This window comes from Hesperophylax consimilis, chromosome 26 (assembly GCF_061612785.1).
Source record: "Hesperophylax consimilis isolate HC1 chromosome 26, BYU_Hcon_1.0, whole genome shotgun sequence".
Classification (NCBI taxonomy): domain Eukaryota; kingdom Metazoa; phylum Arthropoda; class Insecta; order Trichoptera; family Limnephilidae; genus Hesperophylax; species Hesperophylax consimilis.
This window is the reverse complement of record NC_142861.1, coordinates 18,456,751-18,474,085: the sequence shown is the minus strand read 5'-3', so window position 1 is coordinate 18,474,085 and position 17,335 is coordinate 18,456,751. Positions and strand designations below refer to the sequence as shown.

Sequence of the window (17,335 nt, the reverse complement as noted above, 5' to 3'; positions counted from 1 at the left end):
CTCAATAAAAGAGCATTTTGTGAAAAAAATTCTGACTTACGGACATAAATGCAAGACTTGGGTTCGAATTTTGAAAGTCGTTTTTTCAAGCTCTATGGCGCTTGACTGACTGAAATTTTCGAATTGTGCTACAATTATCGGTCTAAAATGGAATCGAAACAGAAAAATGACAAAATATGCACAAAGTAGTCCCTCCAAGGTAATCCAGGGGGTGTTGTAGTGTGAATCCTGAATATTTGGGTGGTTAAAAAGGTAAAAAAATCTAAAATGCAAAATTTAAGGTAAAATTTATTTATTTCACCAAATTCGTGGATAATAAAATACAAACGTAAAAATATCATACTAAAAATATTTGTGCGTACTGTCAACAATAACTGACGTACCTCCTAACTCACCTGTGGAAACCTTAATAAATAATTCTATAAAATCACATACATCAGTGAAACAGCCGTATGACTGGTATAATTACTACATATTATTCATAGTCTCGAACTCGGCACTACCCTGTAACCTTTCTCTTTCCTACTAGCGAGGCATGCAACTGAAAGAGACGTTACAAGGGAGCTCTCAGCGGCGGGACCACAGATAATAGAAACGAAGGGAGATATGGCATGTAAGCATGCTGACTGTCACCGAGCTATCAAAGCGGCGGAGTCAATGAAAGTTACGCATTTGGTGCAAAGGTAGAACCAAAAGCTGGTGCCATTTTCAATCGTGCGGATGAATGATGTTTGTGCGCGTGGTCTCACAACAATAATGGTTCATGACCCATCTCCCTTGTTTCTATTGTCTATGGACAGGACCATAATGCTCTTCTTTCAGATCAAACAGATAAAATGGCAACCGCACCTGTCAAATTGCCAAATGAATAATTAATTGCCTTACCTAAACTAAATAAAAAGTTTACCGTAAAAGATTCAAAGAGCCAAGACAGAATCACAGATAACCTCGTCACGCTAGACTCGTTGTTTTATTTAGCAGTCCTCGACTCAAATGTTAGGAAACATTTCAAAAGGAAACTGTTGCAAAATGTCATAGATAATAAAAACAAACGGCATGTACATACAAACAATGCTCCTGCAGGGTGAGGGTGCCACTGTGCAAAGATGCAATTTGCGGTGGGATGGGGGAACGATGTCGGCGACAATTTTATACTAATATTAATTGCCCGTCTCCCTTGTTTCTGTCATCGACAAATACAACCCTTATCACTTAGCAAATGACGACCCACCCAACAACCCTTTTGCAATCATTCAGGATACGATACATTTCATAGTAATGCTCCTTTTTATGGGCATTTTATCATTAAATAATGTAAGTATACCTTGGTTCCATGATAACTAAACACACATTTAAAAAGTGTTATAAAGTCATTAAAACCTATAAAAAAAAAACTAACCCACATAATCTATTTAACCTAGTTTTTGTTCCATCACTTTTCATGACTTTATATCACTCTGGTGTGTTGAATTGTCATTTTGATGAGTTATAGATATCTGTCTGCACGCGGACCACAAGGTTAGCTAAAACTGAAATAAGATCTACAGTTAAACCTCCTTATAAGGTTTAAGAAATGAAGGAAGTCTTGTTTACTCAGTCCCTTCAAAACCGAAATGAAAAAAAATTGTCTTACCCACATTTAGTTAGCAACAAACACAGATCTTTTAGATATAAAAATTTGATGGTTAGGTTATGATGAAAGAATAATCAGATTTGTGTGGTTTTAAAGTATTATCTATTTGCGTAATAATAGAAAAACTTGAAAAACATACAAATAAAAAGTTCATCTTCAAAATTCGAATTTCAATATCTCAAAAACTGTGATTATACTTATATTTCCTTTCATTTAAAAAGCTTATAAGAGATTTAATCTGTATTGAAAATACAGTTACACATTTAAGTACCCTTTTACATATCTATTCAGTCAACTATACAAGTGTGCCCTTACGAGGCACTTATTCATTTGCATTAACATTGGTTTCCAAACACTGCAAACAATATACAGAGAAACCCTCTTATAACGTTCCCACATAAGAAGTGTTCATGCTTAATAAGTTTTGTTTTTTCAGTCCCTTGAAAAACCTTATAAGAGAGTTTCACTATAAATTCATTGCCCACAAATAATACTAAGAGCAGCATAACTTCGTCCGACCGAACTCAACTTAATCGATTCTTTCACAAAACAGAACTTTCCTTGGAAACAAGGTATGCATAATATTTATGACCATTTAACAGAAATAAAATCAAGTCATCAAATTAAGCATGTTCAGTGTAAAAAAAATACTCGGAAAACAATCTGAAAGTTATTGCAACATTTTTTTAAATTTAATATAAATTCATTGAATCTGAAAATGGAATTAAAATTTAGTAAGCCGAAGTTTATTTGAGACCTCTACAAAAAAACTTAGATTGTTAATGGTATACAATTACATTTAACTTAGCGTTTAAAATAATGTTCCCGAAAATGAGAGACCAAAGAGGAACCAAATACTATTTGAGCGCAGTTGTTTTTTAAATGACCCCTTGAATATCCATCATTACTATTATACAATAATAATATAGTGAGAATTACCAGTCTCGATACGTCTGTGAACATGACAAGGAAGTTCGGCCATTAGAACGAAGAGCGGTTATGGCTTCCCGAAAACAAAGGCAGTGCTCAGTCGTGTTTAGAATAAAACGTTGATCGTGATTACTTTAAACTTTATATTTATAACTACATAAATTTCAATATTTACAGATCAACATACTCTTCTATGCACTGTACATATTGTGAAAACAAAAAGTCCAAGGATTTAAAAGATAGTTCAGTTTTTTCCGCTTTTGGCTGCCTGCTATCAAACCTTGTAGATCTGCAAAACCTCACATTATTTTCATAGTTTGGAATGTTACAGACCTCTTTGAGTTACTCATGATTAAGCAACTGAATGACTGGGGGTTTTTACACTTCTAACCACAGCTTTAGACACACGGTGAATGAATTAAAGTGGGGCTTAGCTAATCTTGTGCCCAACACTTTTCAATTACCATAAATTAAAAATTTGGAGAGAACTTAGCTAAGCTCAATAAAATCAACTTTATTCAATTGGTGTAAATTAAAAAACGGGTGTGAACTTAGGCAAGTCTCATCGAACTGAAGCTTTTCAATTAAGGTTCATCAAACTAGCGCTTTTCAATTGCTATAAACTACAAAATGGGAGTGAACTTAGTGGGAGTGAACCAAGGATCGACCATCCGTGTTGAAAGAGAGTTTGACCTGGATTGATCAGGTTGGTTAGGTTAGGTTAGGAACTCTTGGTGATGAGGTAGGTGATCTTGTCGACGGCGTAGCGTAGGTTCTGCTGCAGGCCAACAGAGCAGCCGTTCTCCTGGAGAGTGCTGAAGCGATACGTGCAGAAGTTCTTGTCAATGTCGATGTAAGTGACAGCCGACATCAGCGGACACAGGATTATCTTGGAGTGGTCTTGGAAGTTTATCTGAAAAAAAAAATGCATTACAAGATTGTTAGCGAGGTTGTAACTGATAACATTACATAACTTGATGAATTTTTATACAACGTTTTGACAGTGTACGTGTTTTAATGAAACTTCATGGATCACTCGAGTGAAAATCGCATTAGGGGTTAGTCATCAATGTATCACATACGCAACAGCTGCGTATATAAGATAAAACAATGAAAGTCAACATCTTTGAATCTCAGAAAATAATACCACAGATTAATACTTTAACTCACGATGTTATTTTCCACTTTAACAGCTGCGTATTTAAAAGAGCGCTTTCTATGGTTAGCCAGCTTTTATTGTAAGATTGATAGAAAAATAACTATTATATTTACAGGCATAATAGTCTTTACATTCATAGGGTAATCTAATATGTTTTGAGAAAAATAATGTTAAAAAATATACCATGTTTGTTTTTTATTTAAAAATCAGTCTGCAAAAAAGTAAACGCTAGCTCGACAGCTAGCCTGTGGCGTACTGACGGCGGTGCGGGCGATGTTTCATCCCTTCTTCAATTTTGGCAAAAACAAAATATTGTTGTCATCTTACGGAGTGAGATCAATTCTATGTTCTACTAAAACAAGCCAGGCTGCTGCTTTCATACTAAATTTTATATGGCCTTCGAAATTGTGAAGGTGTTTATCAAACCAACCAAAAAACACAAAAACCATCAAAAATGGGCAGAAAGCACCCACGGCACTCAAAACACAAACTAAAGTCAACTGGTCGATTTCAGCAAAATACCCAACTTTCTAGCAAAGATATTTACTTAATCAGCGGAAAACATTCACGGCGCTTGTAATTAAAATATTTTAGAAAAATTAAGGAATACCAAACAATTCATTGTCTTTTGATATAAATATATATTTTTTTAAATCAACGTTTATATTGATGATAAAATGAATCCAAAATGTATGATTTTTTGGTTATTCTCTGGAAGTTGTTATTATAATATTTGATCATTTTTAATTGTATGAAGGACATAAAAAGTGAATGACCAGAAATCAGACTTCAATTCCCGTCGGCAGCATTTATTTTTAATTGAGAGATATTTTTAATTTGTATGGATATTTCGGGTGAATAATTAATGCTTATAATAATTTAACCCCTCCGAAAATCGCCATGTAAGCACTTTAACTGTCTTTAACGAAATTACATTTTACGAAAACTTTTTGTTATTACCGCTTCACAATTAAAGCTCTATAAATGAAACATTTCTGAACGTAGCCGAATAGTAAAAACTGTTTTAGAAAAGTTACAAAATAAGCTTTCAAATTATTATATTACAAATAAATATTAGCATTTTTAAATATTAAAATTTAGAACGCAAACATTAAAAATAGGTTAAAAATGACTCACGTCATGTTTTTAGGTGAAAATGGTACTAAAATCACAGATTATGTAAACAAAAATATTTATTCTATTGTATATATGTGTAATAAACACTTTTATCACCTCATTTTTTTATCATTTCATATAAAAATATTTTATAAAAATTTAATATGTGAAGCGCGCGGCGCTACCGGCAGACATTTTGCGCGGGTAAAAATGTTGTGTCAATTATGCGACTGTCAGCAGATTCCTGTTTTGTATTTCCATAGACAACTTGGTAGTGATGTGTAGCTTGATCTATAATCGACCTTTTAGTTTTTGTTTGAGGGATGTAACTAAAATAATAACGGAGTAAGAACGATTTCTATGGAGAGACACGCGTTGACGTGTAAACACGCTTATTGTACTTGACTGCTATCGTTATTTTATCGTGTATATCTGCTTACGTTGCTGACCGGTTAAGACCGTTAGTATTTTTGGTAGCTCTGGCTGTTTTTGTTTTTGGAGAATGCATATTTCACATAGTAAGGTCAGACAGTTGATTGAAGAGCTTATATTCACTTACATGTATTCTACAGAAAAACAGACCTGAAAAAAATATCTCTAAAAATCTACATTTAAAATCAATTAAGTTATTTATATTTTATTAAAGTACATAAAAAAACATTCTGGGTGTCGTGTAGATTAGATTATTCAATCTTTAGACAAAAATGCTTTTACATCAGTTTTGAGTTTTTGTTTATAGTATGAAATGCGTGTCGCCGACATCATTCACCCATACTACTGCAAATCGCATCGACGCACAGTAATGCCCCGCCTTTTTTTCTGCCTACACACCAAACGCATAAATTTCTTGACTCTGCCGCTTTGTTAGTCTGCAGTTTGGTGGTGGCGCGGTTCTGCGCTTTATCTACCTCCGTTTGTATTATGTACGATATGGAAGTGCTGAGGATGGGACTGACCTGTACTGTTCCGTTGGTGAGCTGCATGACCACTGCCGTGCTGGTGCGGAACCACTCGTGAAGATGGGGGATACGAGACAGGCTGTCGTGGACTGGGATGGAGGCTCCTGTAGATTATAACATAATGAATAATTCATTTTAATATTAGGAATGTATTGTAAATAAATAAAATATATATTTTATATTCTCTTTGAGGTTAATGAACGAATGATGAAGAACTGACCTGCTTTCATGAGATGCTCGCTCATATATCTCCGGAAGTAGCTGAGCAGCTTCATCTTCTTGTCCAGGTCCATGGGGTACTCTCGGAGGGTCATGTAGGACTCCGCCCCCCGGTGGTTGATGTAGTGCACATTACTGATAAACAAACAACACCAATTAAAGAGGTTACAACATTCTGAGGGTTGTCTCTCAACGGGGCGATACTGAGAGTACCTAGTTTTACGCAATGCTTTTATTCACACCGATCGTCGTATGAAAACGATATCGGGACTCATATGACAAATCTTTGCTTTAAAAGTTAATTATTTTCATACTCCTATTTCATACAGATAGTTGCCAATAGAGAAGAAATAATATTTTGGGGCAGTGCTAAATTATAAATAAAAATGGCAATACCTTGAACATACAATACAGAAAAGTAATGCACTTTTACAATCACTAATAAAAAAATAGTAATAAAAAAATGTTTTAAGGTAGAAACACACTGGGTCGACGTACGCGATACACGCATTACTCGTTCCCAGGTCAACGTGCACACTGTGGTCACGTGACAAGTGATCTCTAGTACTTAAGCGCGCGGTGCGCAGGAGCGTTATGTTTACGCATTTCATTTGCCAGCAGACGCAATTCGTATCTTAATCATGTCTTGCGATTCAGAGAGCGAATTAGACGACGATTTACTTATTTTATTATTTTATTAAGCCAAATGTCTAAACAAGCAACCATAGATATACCAAACATAACAGTAGATGCATAGATAATACCACTAGTAGATGAGAAATCAACTCATTGGAGGCGTGATGCCACCCCCTCCATCTTTACACGTTCCATCGATGGAAGTGTGGGTTTGCGTTGTGTGCGACACATATGTTTCTAAAGCGTCTATTTCCATAGAAAATGTATGGATTGAATTAGTTCAGATATCTTAATGCGTTGCTTACGTAGCAAATTTCAACCCAGTGTGTTTCTACCTATAGTCTTGTTCACAATATCAATATTTAAAATATAAAACAAAATAACTATTAGTTCTGTGAACAGTAGATCTCGCCTCCAAAAAAGTATATATCTAATATAAATCAAAATTATTATTTATTTAATATAAATCAAAATCAAAATTTCCTATGAAACCATATCATCAAGATGCTATGTAAGTATGATATGTAAGTAGGTATTTAAATACCTACCTACTTAATAATTATTATAAACCATATATTACTTGTAACTAGTGAATATTCCCCGACCTGAAATATATTCCCGAAAACGGGGAATTTATTTTATTTTTAGTAAAATGGTTTCTACACTTCTCTTGGATGCTTTATTGAGTGTTAGCATGTAAAGTAAGCCTGCAAACACTTGCAGTAAACGAAGCTGCCTCATCTTTACCTCGTGATATGAAGAAAAGCCTGTTGGACGTTGATGTTTACTGGACAAGAGTGACATCATTAGCCGATGTTCTGCGACCGATTGTTTCCTGGATTACACAGCTAGAGGGAGACGATCCACTAACACACAAAGCATTGTATGCTTTTGAGGATATTGAGAGCAGTCTAAGTTAAACTCTTCCAGCGTCTCTACTGTCACATGCCGAAGAGAAGGAAATACTGGAAAAGACGGCGCAGCGCAAACAATTTGCTATTGCTCCAATACATCTGGCTGCTGCCCTACTAGATCTACGTTCCCAAGGATATCTGCTAAGCCACGCACAGCAACTTGAAGCACTTGAATTCATTGACCAATTAGCAAGTCATATGGATACTGTTGATAGTGCAAATGTTCTTGTTGATTTAGCCAATTATAGGGCTAAAGAAGAATCATGGAGCAAGGCATTCCTATGGAAGTATGTCGATAAAATCACACCAGTGACCTGGTGGCAGAAGCGGCCCGTGACTGTAATTACCAGCAGTGCATTTCACTTTTAAAATGTACCTAGTCTGTAATTTAGGTGGAGCAAATTAATGAATGGGAACACCTACTGCAATTCATTCTATCTTCTAAGTTATATTTGTAAAATAACTGATAAATAATACAAAATTATCTCGAAAATAAAGGACACTCAATTCATCGTTGAAAATATAGCGAAACCGTTTGATTTCACCGCGAACGAGTTCCAATGTGTTAATGTTGTTGCGTTAACATTGAACATTAGTATTTCTAAGCGAATCCATTCCAAACGCATTGGATTACGCATGATCAAAGTGATGCAAAATTCACTCGCCGTCAAAGCACTTCGATAATGCACGGATGGGTTATGTATCTGCACTGCTCTAACACGTAATTTGACGTTAAGAGTGTAATCTGTCTCGCTCATGTCACCGTTTCGGCTACTTCGGGCTGTCTCGATACCGCCCGACGCTGTTTTAGTAGTATGGTAAAAGTTGGTTTTGTGCATATCTGGGTATGCACGACCGCTTGCTTTTGCGCGGGATTTTTTTACTAGAAGATAGCTCAAATAATGACCTGACGGGAATTACGAATTTCTTACATCGATCACTGGGGCACAGATGTCGTTGTAATTTGTTATGTGGAGATTGAAGACAAGCAGTGCAATGCACAAATGCACGTACCAAGGAACCGCCTCTGCCTGGTGGAAGGGGATGTGCAGATATTCTGATTTGTCACAGGTTGCCATAAGACTATTGACTGCTCCCATTACTTCAGCAGCCACTGAGAGATCTTTTAGCACGTTTAGTCGCATTCATACAACAAGGAGGAATCGTCTAACAACTCAAAGAGCAGGGAAAATAACATTTGTGGCACACAATTGGAAACTTCTTTCCTCTGAAAGAGGCTCTCAAGTTGCTCCCAAGAAAACCCTTTCTTCCACGGATGAGCAGATTGCTTCGCATCATAACGTTTCAAACCTATCTGGTACTCGCAAACACAAACATCCAACTGACTGTGCTGAGGAAGAAGAAAACGTAGATAATCCTGAGTCGGCAACAACTTCGTCCGGGTCGGATGAAGAAGAAGAATATGAAGGTGAAAGTGGAAGTGAAGTTGATAGTGTCAGTGTCCAATCGGTATCATCAGATGAACAGTAACGATCTGTGAAGTTGTGTCATTTTTACAGTTTTACGATTGATTTTTTATATGTACCGTTTACTAGCATAAAGTGTATATAGGCTACTAATACTGTACGGTATACAATTATATAGAGATACTACTCACTTTAAAATAATTTTGATCGGTGTTTTTTTGTTATTTTTCTCTTGGATCCTATTCCTATATATATATGGGAATAGTTTTTATGGATCTATCCTGCTCTATATGTACCATATGTGTGTATATTTTATTTTTTATTTAATAAATATTATTCTTTTTGAGGTATTATGTTGTTAAAATCAAAATTCCCGTCCAGGGGAATATTCCCGGGAATATTCCCCAGAAACGAATTCCCGGGAATTTATACATCACTACATGTAACATATTTTTATTTCAAATAAGGAATTATACAATTTTCAATGAGAAAGTCCAGATAAACATGACGATTTCACATTAAAAAAAAATCTTACTGAACCATTAAAACGGCCACCATCTTGAAACGTAACGTACAAACAAATTTACAGACAGACGATATCCAAACCGTTGAGTTTAAATAGAACTTTGTTACGCTCAGTCAAACATGCAACATTAAAACAATGACAGACGGCAGATGTCAAATAGTGTCCGCCATCTTAACCCCTCGAGAACAACTGATATACAAAAATTCTTTGTGTCTCCATTACTGTCATGGTGAAAAATATGATCTAAACGGTGTTAGAATGAGACAACACCATGCTTTATATTCAAATCTAGAATTTAACCAAAGAAGAGTTCAAATGTACACCATTATGAAACCAAAGGTTCCAAACGCAATTTGAAAAAAAATGATGAAACTTTGTGAAATTTTTATTAAATCTTTTTATATGAAACTGACTAATAATAATTACTAAAAAAATGTGTGTTTTTATATATTGTTACATTGTCAGTAATTTTATTTACATTAAATTTTTGCATTAAAAATTGAATATTTAAAAAAACTATTTGTTTATTTCTAATAATAAAAGTTGGTTGTACTCACACTCCGTTGGCTAGCATGATCAGCTTGGTGGTGTCGTTGAAGGTGACCCCCACGCTCTCGTCGCACAGCTGGTAGCCGAAGCCGTACTTGTCCGAGTAGTCCACCCACTTGCTGATCCACACCAGCGGCTGCGCGGCCGGGTCGGAGGCGTCCTCGCCAATGGCTCCGTTCATCTTCCGGGCGGGCTGCAAACCACACAAACACATAGTTTTAGGTCAACTGATTGGGTAAAAGATACTCTGCATTCTTATCAACTTTTAACATTACACAAACAAAATATATATTTTTACATTTGAAGTTCTGGATGCCTTTTAATTCGATGTTCTGCTTCTTTACAGAGACAAGTGATGCAATTTCGTTATATAGAGAAATAGTTATAGAGAAACAACTCAAATATTGTAGTTTGGCGTGGAAAGCATATAACAAACATAAACTAAAATTTCTGGAAATAACTTGAAACCATATAGTAAAGAAGAAAACTAGAAATGTCTTCCATCTCACCTGACATCGCAGATCTTTATCCCATTTGAATTTCGTAAACACAGTTTTATATTTGAAATTTAAATTCCGATTGGGCAAATATTTGGATCAGGAAACACATCCACAAGGCATTTCTCGTATTCTTCTTTATTATATGGTTGAAATCACAAGAACGCTATAAATACATAATTCCTTTAACCTCTGAACGTAGGCTATTATTTCGTGGAACTGCACGAAAATTACCTAGTTGACTTTGCTCAAATATTAGAATAAAAACTTCGATTTGTGTTTTTTTCCCCAGAATAGCTAACATTATCTAAAAAAAACTGTCATTTGGTAGAGTTGACAATTAATAATAAAATTTATATTTTGTTTCCATCGATGCCTGGAATCCATTACGAGAGAGCTTGCTCTTTCGCCCTTTTCATTTACGTTTCGCGCGTGTTTATTCCCTATATTTGTCCTTTTTCTCGACTTGCCACACTTTCTCTTTCTACTGGCAACACTATTATAGACAATTATTTTAATAAACAACATATATTTATATATGTTGGTTTTATTATTTCTACATATACAGGGTGCGGCAGAGAGGACGGACGGTTTTAAAAAAATCATAAAATAGTTAATTTTTACTCAAAAACAAATTTATTGATGGAATCAGGTTCACGAGGAAATAGCATTTGAGACAGTCAAGTGTAGAAAATCACATCAGGCATGTGGTGGCCGAAATCGTTGATGCAGTGCTGGAGGCGTTCTTGGAAGTTCACGTAGACTCTCTCCAACATCGCTCTCTCAACTTGGGCGACTTCCACGCGAATTGCGTCCTTCAATTCGTCCAGAGTTCGGGGCTTGTTCTCGTTTACTCTAGCCTTGAGGTGTCCCCATAAGAAAAAATCGCATATGGATAAATCTTGGGGACTGAGGAGGCCAATGAACATCGCCAAACCAGGAAATAAGGCGACCAGGGAAGAGAGGGCGAATAACGTCCATTGATGCTCTGGCTGTGTGGGCGGTCGCCCCATCCTGCTGGAACCACACACGTCAGATTGGAGCACGTCGCCGTCGTAATTCAGGGAAAAAGAAGTTGGTGATCATTTCGACGTAGCGCTCTGAGTTCACGGTAACAGCACGACCATTACCGTCTTCGAAGAAGTAAGGGCCAATGATGCAAGTTTGCGATACATCGCACCAAACCGTTACTTTTGGGCTGTGCAGCGGTCTTTCGTGTAACTGTTGCGGATTTTCATTAGCCCAATAACGTAAATTCTGCTTGTTAACCATGTTGTTTAGGTGAAAGTGGGCTTCGTCCCTCATGAACAAAATGAGGTTCTCATTTAGATCGATCAGTGCTTCCATCTCATGTGCGAAGTTCATTCGTTGTGCATAATCTCCAGGCTGTAACTGTTGCACAATGGCCAATTTATAGGGGTGAAAGCGGAGATCCATATGCAAAATTCGCCTTACCGAACGATCACTGAGGCGAAGTGCAGCAGCATGTTTCCGGGCAGATCGAGTCGGACTGCGAAGAAAGGCTGGTCGAACGCGTTCAACATTTTCAGGAGTTCGAACTGTTCGCGGAGCTCCTCTTGGTCTTCTGTTGATCAGTTCACCACGCCTGCGAAGTGATTCAACCCAACGAAGGATGGTGTTTCGAGAGGGAACAGCTCTATTCCGATGAATGTTGAAGTGGCGACGAAACTCACGCTGTACGACGGTGACTGACTCATTATTTCGGACGAAACAATCATAGGCGAAAACGCGGTGCTCCACCGTCCACGGCTCCACGACGACAACTGGTAAAACAATGCTAGGAACTAACGAGTCAAGCGTGAAAACAACGATTAAACGTGTTTTCAAAGAAATAATGACTTTTATACTACTTTGAAAACTTAATAACACTAATAATATTATTTTATCATTACTACAAAAATAAATTTTGACATTCTTAGCCCGTCGCCCCACGGGTGGGTAAGCAATCGACATAAACCAAATGCTTTAAGACCCTGTGCAGAAAAATTCCACACTAAACAGGGTTGCAGACTGTTACCCTACTACAGCGAACTTAATTTTCTGCTCAGGGTCTTACAGCACTCGGCTTATGTTGATTGCTTAACGACTCGTGGGAGGACGGGCTTAAACAATACATATTGTAAGCCATCATAGAGGCTACATTCATGAAATAAAAAGCAGAACCTACAGTGACATTAGTGCAAGCTTTTTCCTCTATACATTTTGCAAAGCATAAAGGTTGAGTTTGCATCTGAAAAAATTCTTGCGTGGATGGTATGTATTAGAGAGTGCACAAGTGTATGAAAAACAGTCGACTGATTAATTAAGAAATTTTGAAAAATCTGCGGTAAAAGTCAGTTTATTCACTCAAGACGTTTGCATTATAGTAAAATTTTTAGGAATCTGTGATTTTTTAGGTGTCAATTTGATCACTCTAACGCATCGGTGACCAGAAGCTTCTCCAGGATTGAAGCTTCAGTTTGGCAAGCAATATGTCCAAAATCTTAGGATACGTACTTACACCGCATCGGTGACAGCATCCATTTATTTTCCACAATAAGTACTCGTCAGACACATTACCTTTGTGGCGAGCAGTGCCACCAGCTGGTCCTTGAGACTCTGCAGATGGTCCTTGTATTCTTCTACCTGCTGCTTGAGCTGCGCCACCGTGGGGGTGCCGGCGGCACCGGGACCTGCCCCCGGCTTCTTCATAGGCGATTCCACCGCCATGTACTCTACCGGACAAAATAAACAATTACTTTTAACACTACAGCGTCGTCTCAAAAGGGCAATTCCGGTTCTACTTAAAAAATACTGAATACTCTACTGAAAATGAAAAATTGTGACATTTGACAAGGAATTTGCTATGTGCTTTTTCACAGATAAAAAATCAACGTTTGCAAGTGACGAAACAAAAACCTAAAATAATAATAAGATACATTACTTCCTTGCCAAGTGAATAAAATTTATTCCAGTATGCTATAAACATTTTTAAGGTTCAAAATACAATAAAATCGAGGCAAATGCAGTGAGTTCCTTGCATTCCAAGAGTTAAAGATTTATTGTGTAGATGTTTGAGTTAATGCGAGGGTATAAGAAGTAAGAAGAGTAATAATAATGTTTGCATCAGTCAAGCTGCCACCTTGGCTGTCCGTCTGGCTGTAGTAAATAAGATAATAGTCAATAAAGATTCGTTACCTCCGTTGACTTCAATGAGCGGGCGCCTGGCCTGCTGGCTCTCACAGCCCTCGAGCTGGTCAAGGCGGGGCGCAGTGGTGAGGCAGGAGGCGGGCAGCGTGGCGGGCAGGAAGCCTGACGTAAGGAACTCGTGGCGCAGCAGGCGGTGCACTGACGGCCGCAGGTTCGGGTTCTCCTGGAGGGTCAGCATGATCATGGAGGCAGCCGCGCGGTTCACATGCGATGGTAATCTGGAACATCATAAATAAATTCAATTAGAAATCTGAATCTTTGGGGAAGTTGTGTGGAGGGTCTTTTTTAAGAGAGAAAAGAGTGAAAATGGGTCTTGGAGAGACCAATGTGGGAAGATATGGAAGGAAACACAGAAGTTGGCAAAGCATTCCACAGCCGAGCTGTTGAACTTAAGAATGAGTGGTAGAAATGACCCGTTCTCGTGCGACAGATATCAACCGTGTACAAACGTTGGACGCGCATTTGGCGTGTTTCCCAACTATGCACCAGTGCCGAAGGGATCAGTGACACTAGTTCTTCGGAGCATTTTCTTGTTGCTGCTATACACTCCAGCACATTACTAAAGTTGACAAATGCGTCTAGTTCAATTCCTGTGCTAGCTAAATCCTCCATCATTACACTTCCTCTTATAACGATGGTAGTTCAAATATTGTCAGGTTATTCTTGTTCATGTTTCTTTTTTTTTAAGGAAGACAATAATATACATAAAAGTAGAATTAAAAAGTGATCAGTTATATGCCATCACATTCGCAACGTATATGGCAGCTTGCTTCGTTAAACAATTGTGTCTAACAGCGACCATTCTCAAAATAGACTGTCAACACAGTAAAAGAGCACGGTTCAGATTGAATGTACACTCTTCAACTTTTAGTTCTTCAACATGGTTGATTGGAAGCATTCAATGTTCGAGTACGTATTATCTGTATTTTTATTTACATACAAAACGTGTGTGAATGGGGATAAGAATTTAATATATATGTAGTTATTTGCACAGCCGTTGACAAAGTTCAATGCATGGACCAGAGCGAACAGAAAATAAAGTTTTCAAGATAAAATTTCCGTTGGTTCCTCTTTTGGCCACCTGCACAGATAGCCTTGTAAAGCTTTGCAGCTTTCACAACTCCACAGGTCTGCATTTTATAGGCTTAGTGTGGGGTGTAGGTTCACTGTATTTGGATTGCTGACTGTGTGTGCGAGCCAAAATGGAAAGTGATGAAGAAATGGTGGCCATACGAGCGGGACGTCCACTGGATCGGCAATCCGTAAGACGTCATCGGAACGCATCAGAAAGGTTGCCCCTCCTGAGAGTTTGCATCGGCATTACAGACGATCCTATGCGTGCTGTCTGTTCGGTGCGGATCAGTGGATGCACTTGTACGACTAACTATACAAAGAATTCTAAAATCCATTTCATATGCCGAACTGTGGAAGCTTACAAGGTGTTGAACAGTATATACAGTTTACACGTAAAAGAAACATTTAAAATACCTATAATCGCAGGCCTTAATTTTTTTATATGTGTCTTTCAATGTGGCAGTTTCAAAGGGAGGTTTCCCTACAAGAAGTGTGAACATGATGCAACCAATGCTCCAAATGTCCACTTCGAATGAGTGTCCCTTTTTACCCAGGATCTCTGGCGCTATGTAGTTGGGGGTGCCGCAGAGGGTCTTCTTTCTTTCACCTGCGGGAACAAAAACACTAAATTACATTTCTACACATCCAAATTACTTTTTAAGGCGATGCCATACGCAGTAATTCAAAATCATGTGTTTTTGGTTTGAAAATTTGGTCGCCTAGAAATGTTCCAGATGCTTTAATTAAATACTGCGAGTAGAATACATCTTGGCCTTTGAAATAATCGAGTATTTTTTAGATAAGTCTTTTTATAAGCCCAGAAAAAAATAATGTAAAGACCTATGAAAACTGCTTTAAAGTTCAAACTCTCCTACTTACGAACCCATTTTCGGTTATGATTTTATTGTATAGTGTGGAAAATTAAGTTATTTATAAAATGATCAAAAAAAAATTGAATATTTATGCCTGGACATCCACAAAATTAAATTATTTTTTTTTTATTTTTATTTATTCACATTTAAACCCGCTAAACTACTTATGTAGTTTGTCAGCAGGGACATAGAGACAACATTTATACATTCATAAGATACAATTTGAACGGTACATAATTACATAAATTGGTTACATTGCAGAAAAGTTTAAATAGTAGCATAAAAGCCTTATATAATAAGCAAGTAAAAATAAATGTATGAACAAATTAGTATTATCAACAAGTACATCAATAGTTTCATAAATAGAGGTAGGTAGTCAGGTATTACAAAATAATTGTTTTTCCATTTTCTAAGAATATGAATTCCATTTCAGGGGCATCAGTATAGATCATTATTATCCAATAACCATTTCCTTAGATTATATTTAACATTAGCAGTATACATGTTATTATTTTTAATTGTCATTGGTAATAAGTTAAACATTTTGGGTACTATATAGTTTAAAGTTCTTTCACCATATTTATTAGTACATTTCGGAACTACCAGTCCTTCATTTTGAGTGAATCTTGTGTTATGTTTATGGCAAACTCTTTCCCTATACAATGAATCAGACAATATAACATGTTGACTTACAATATTATAAAACAATAATCCTCTGACAGGTAAAATATTCAGAGACTTGTACATTAATTTAATGTTACTTCTGTGTTGATTGTCATATTTATGGATTAACAATTTTATAATGGAGTTTTGTAATGTTTGTATATAGCTTACATTAGTTTTACAAGAATGTCCCCAAGAAGTAATTCCATAACGTATAGTGGATTCAGCCAGAGATAAGTAGATTAACTTTAAAGTACTTATAGGCACAAAATATTTTATTTTATAAATCCTACCCACAATAGCTCGTAGACGTTTACAAACATTAGCAATTTGTACATCCCATTTCATGTAGCAGTCAATAGTAACACCCAAATATACATAACTTTTGACAAAATCAATGGTTTCACATGAACAGGGCTGTGCAACATTTTTATGTATGCAGGCAAATGTGTGTGTATATAATGAAGGAATTACATTACATCTGGCGTGTGGAGATCTGATGTGCATAATTTTAGTTTTTTTGGCGTTTATAAAGAGGCCTGCATCATGCGACCATTTCAGTAGGGCAATAAAATCATGTTGCATAAGGTTCATTGCAGTAACCAGATCTTCGTGCGATATTACGAGCGCCGTATCGTCTGCATATACAAAATGTTTAACAAATGAAAACAATTTTCTCATAATTGAGACATAAATAATATAAAGGGTTGGCCCTAGAATTGACCCCTGTGCAACACCTGTTGAGATATATTTTCTTTTGCTAAATTTTTTAAGAATTTTTACTCTTATTTGTCGATCAGTTAGTAAATTTTTTAATAAAACTAGCAGCTTTCCTCTAATTCCTATTGCCTCCAGTGTTTCTAATAGTTTATTTGTATCAATGGTATCAAATGCCTTAGAGTTATCTATGAATAAAACCAAAACTTGTTTTTTTAGATTTAATTCATAATT

General features: G+C 36.7%; 1 protein-coding gene across 1 annotated transcript in view; it reads right to left on the bottom strand.

The window, feature by feature from the left end:
- Positions 1 to 304: 304 nt before the first annotated feature.
- The window catches only part of polo (Serine/threonine-protein kinase polo), a 28,053-nt gene continuing 11,022 nt past the window's right edge, over positions 305 to 17,335 (bottom strand). The window contains exons 4-10 of the mRNA XM_089647502.1: positions 15,264 to 15,456; positions 13,764 to 13,993; positions 13,146 to 13,300; positions 10,077 to 10,261; positions 6,018 to 6,151; positions 5,795 to 5,901; positions 305 to 3,476 (exon numbers count right to left, since the gene is read on the bottom strand). Of these exons, the coding sequence (XP_089503628.1) occupies positions 3,285 to 3,476; positions 5,795 to 5,901; positions 6,018 to 6,151; positions 10,077 to 10,261; positions 13,146 to 13,300; positions 13,764 to 13,993; positions 15,264 to 15,456 (1,196 nt within the window). The 3' untranslated portion in view covers positions 305 to 3,284. The remainder of the gene's footprint in view (positions 3,477 to 5,794; positions 5,902 to 6,017; positions 6,152 to 10,076; positions 10,262 to 13,145; positions 13,301 to 13,763; positions 13,994 to 15,263; positions 15,457 to 17,335) is intronic.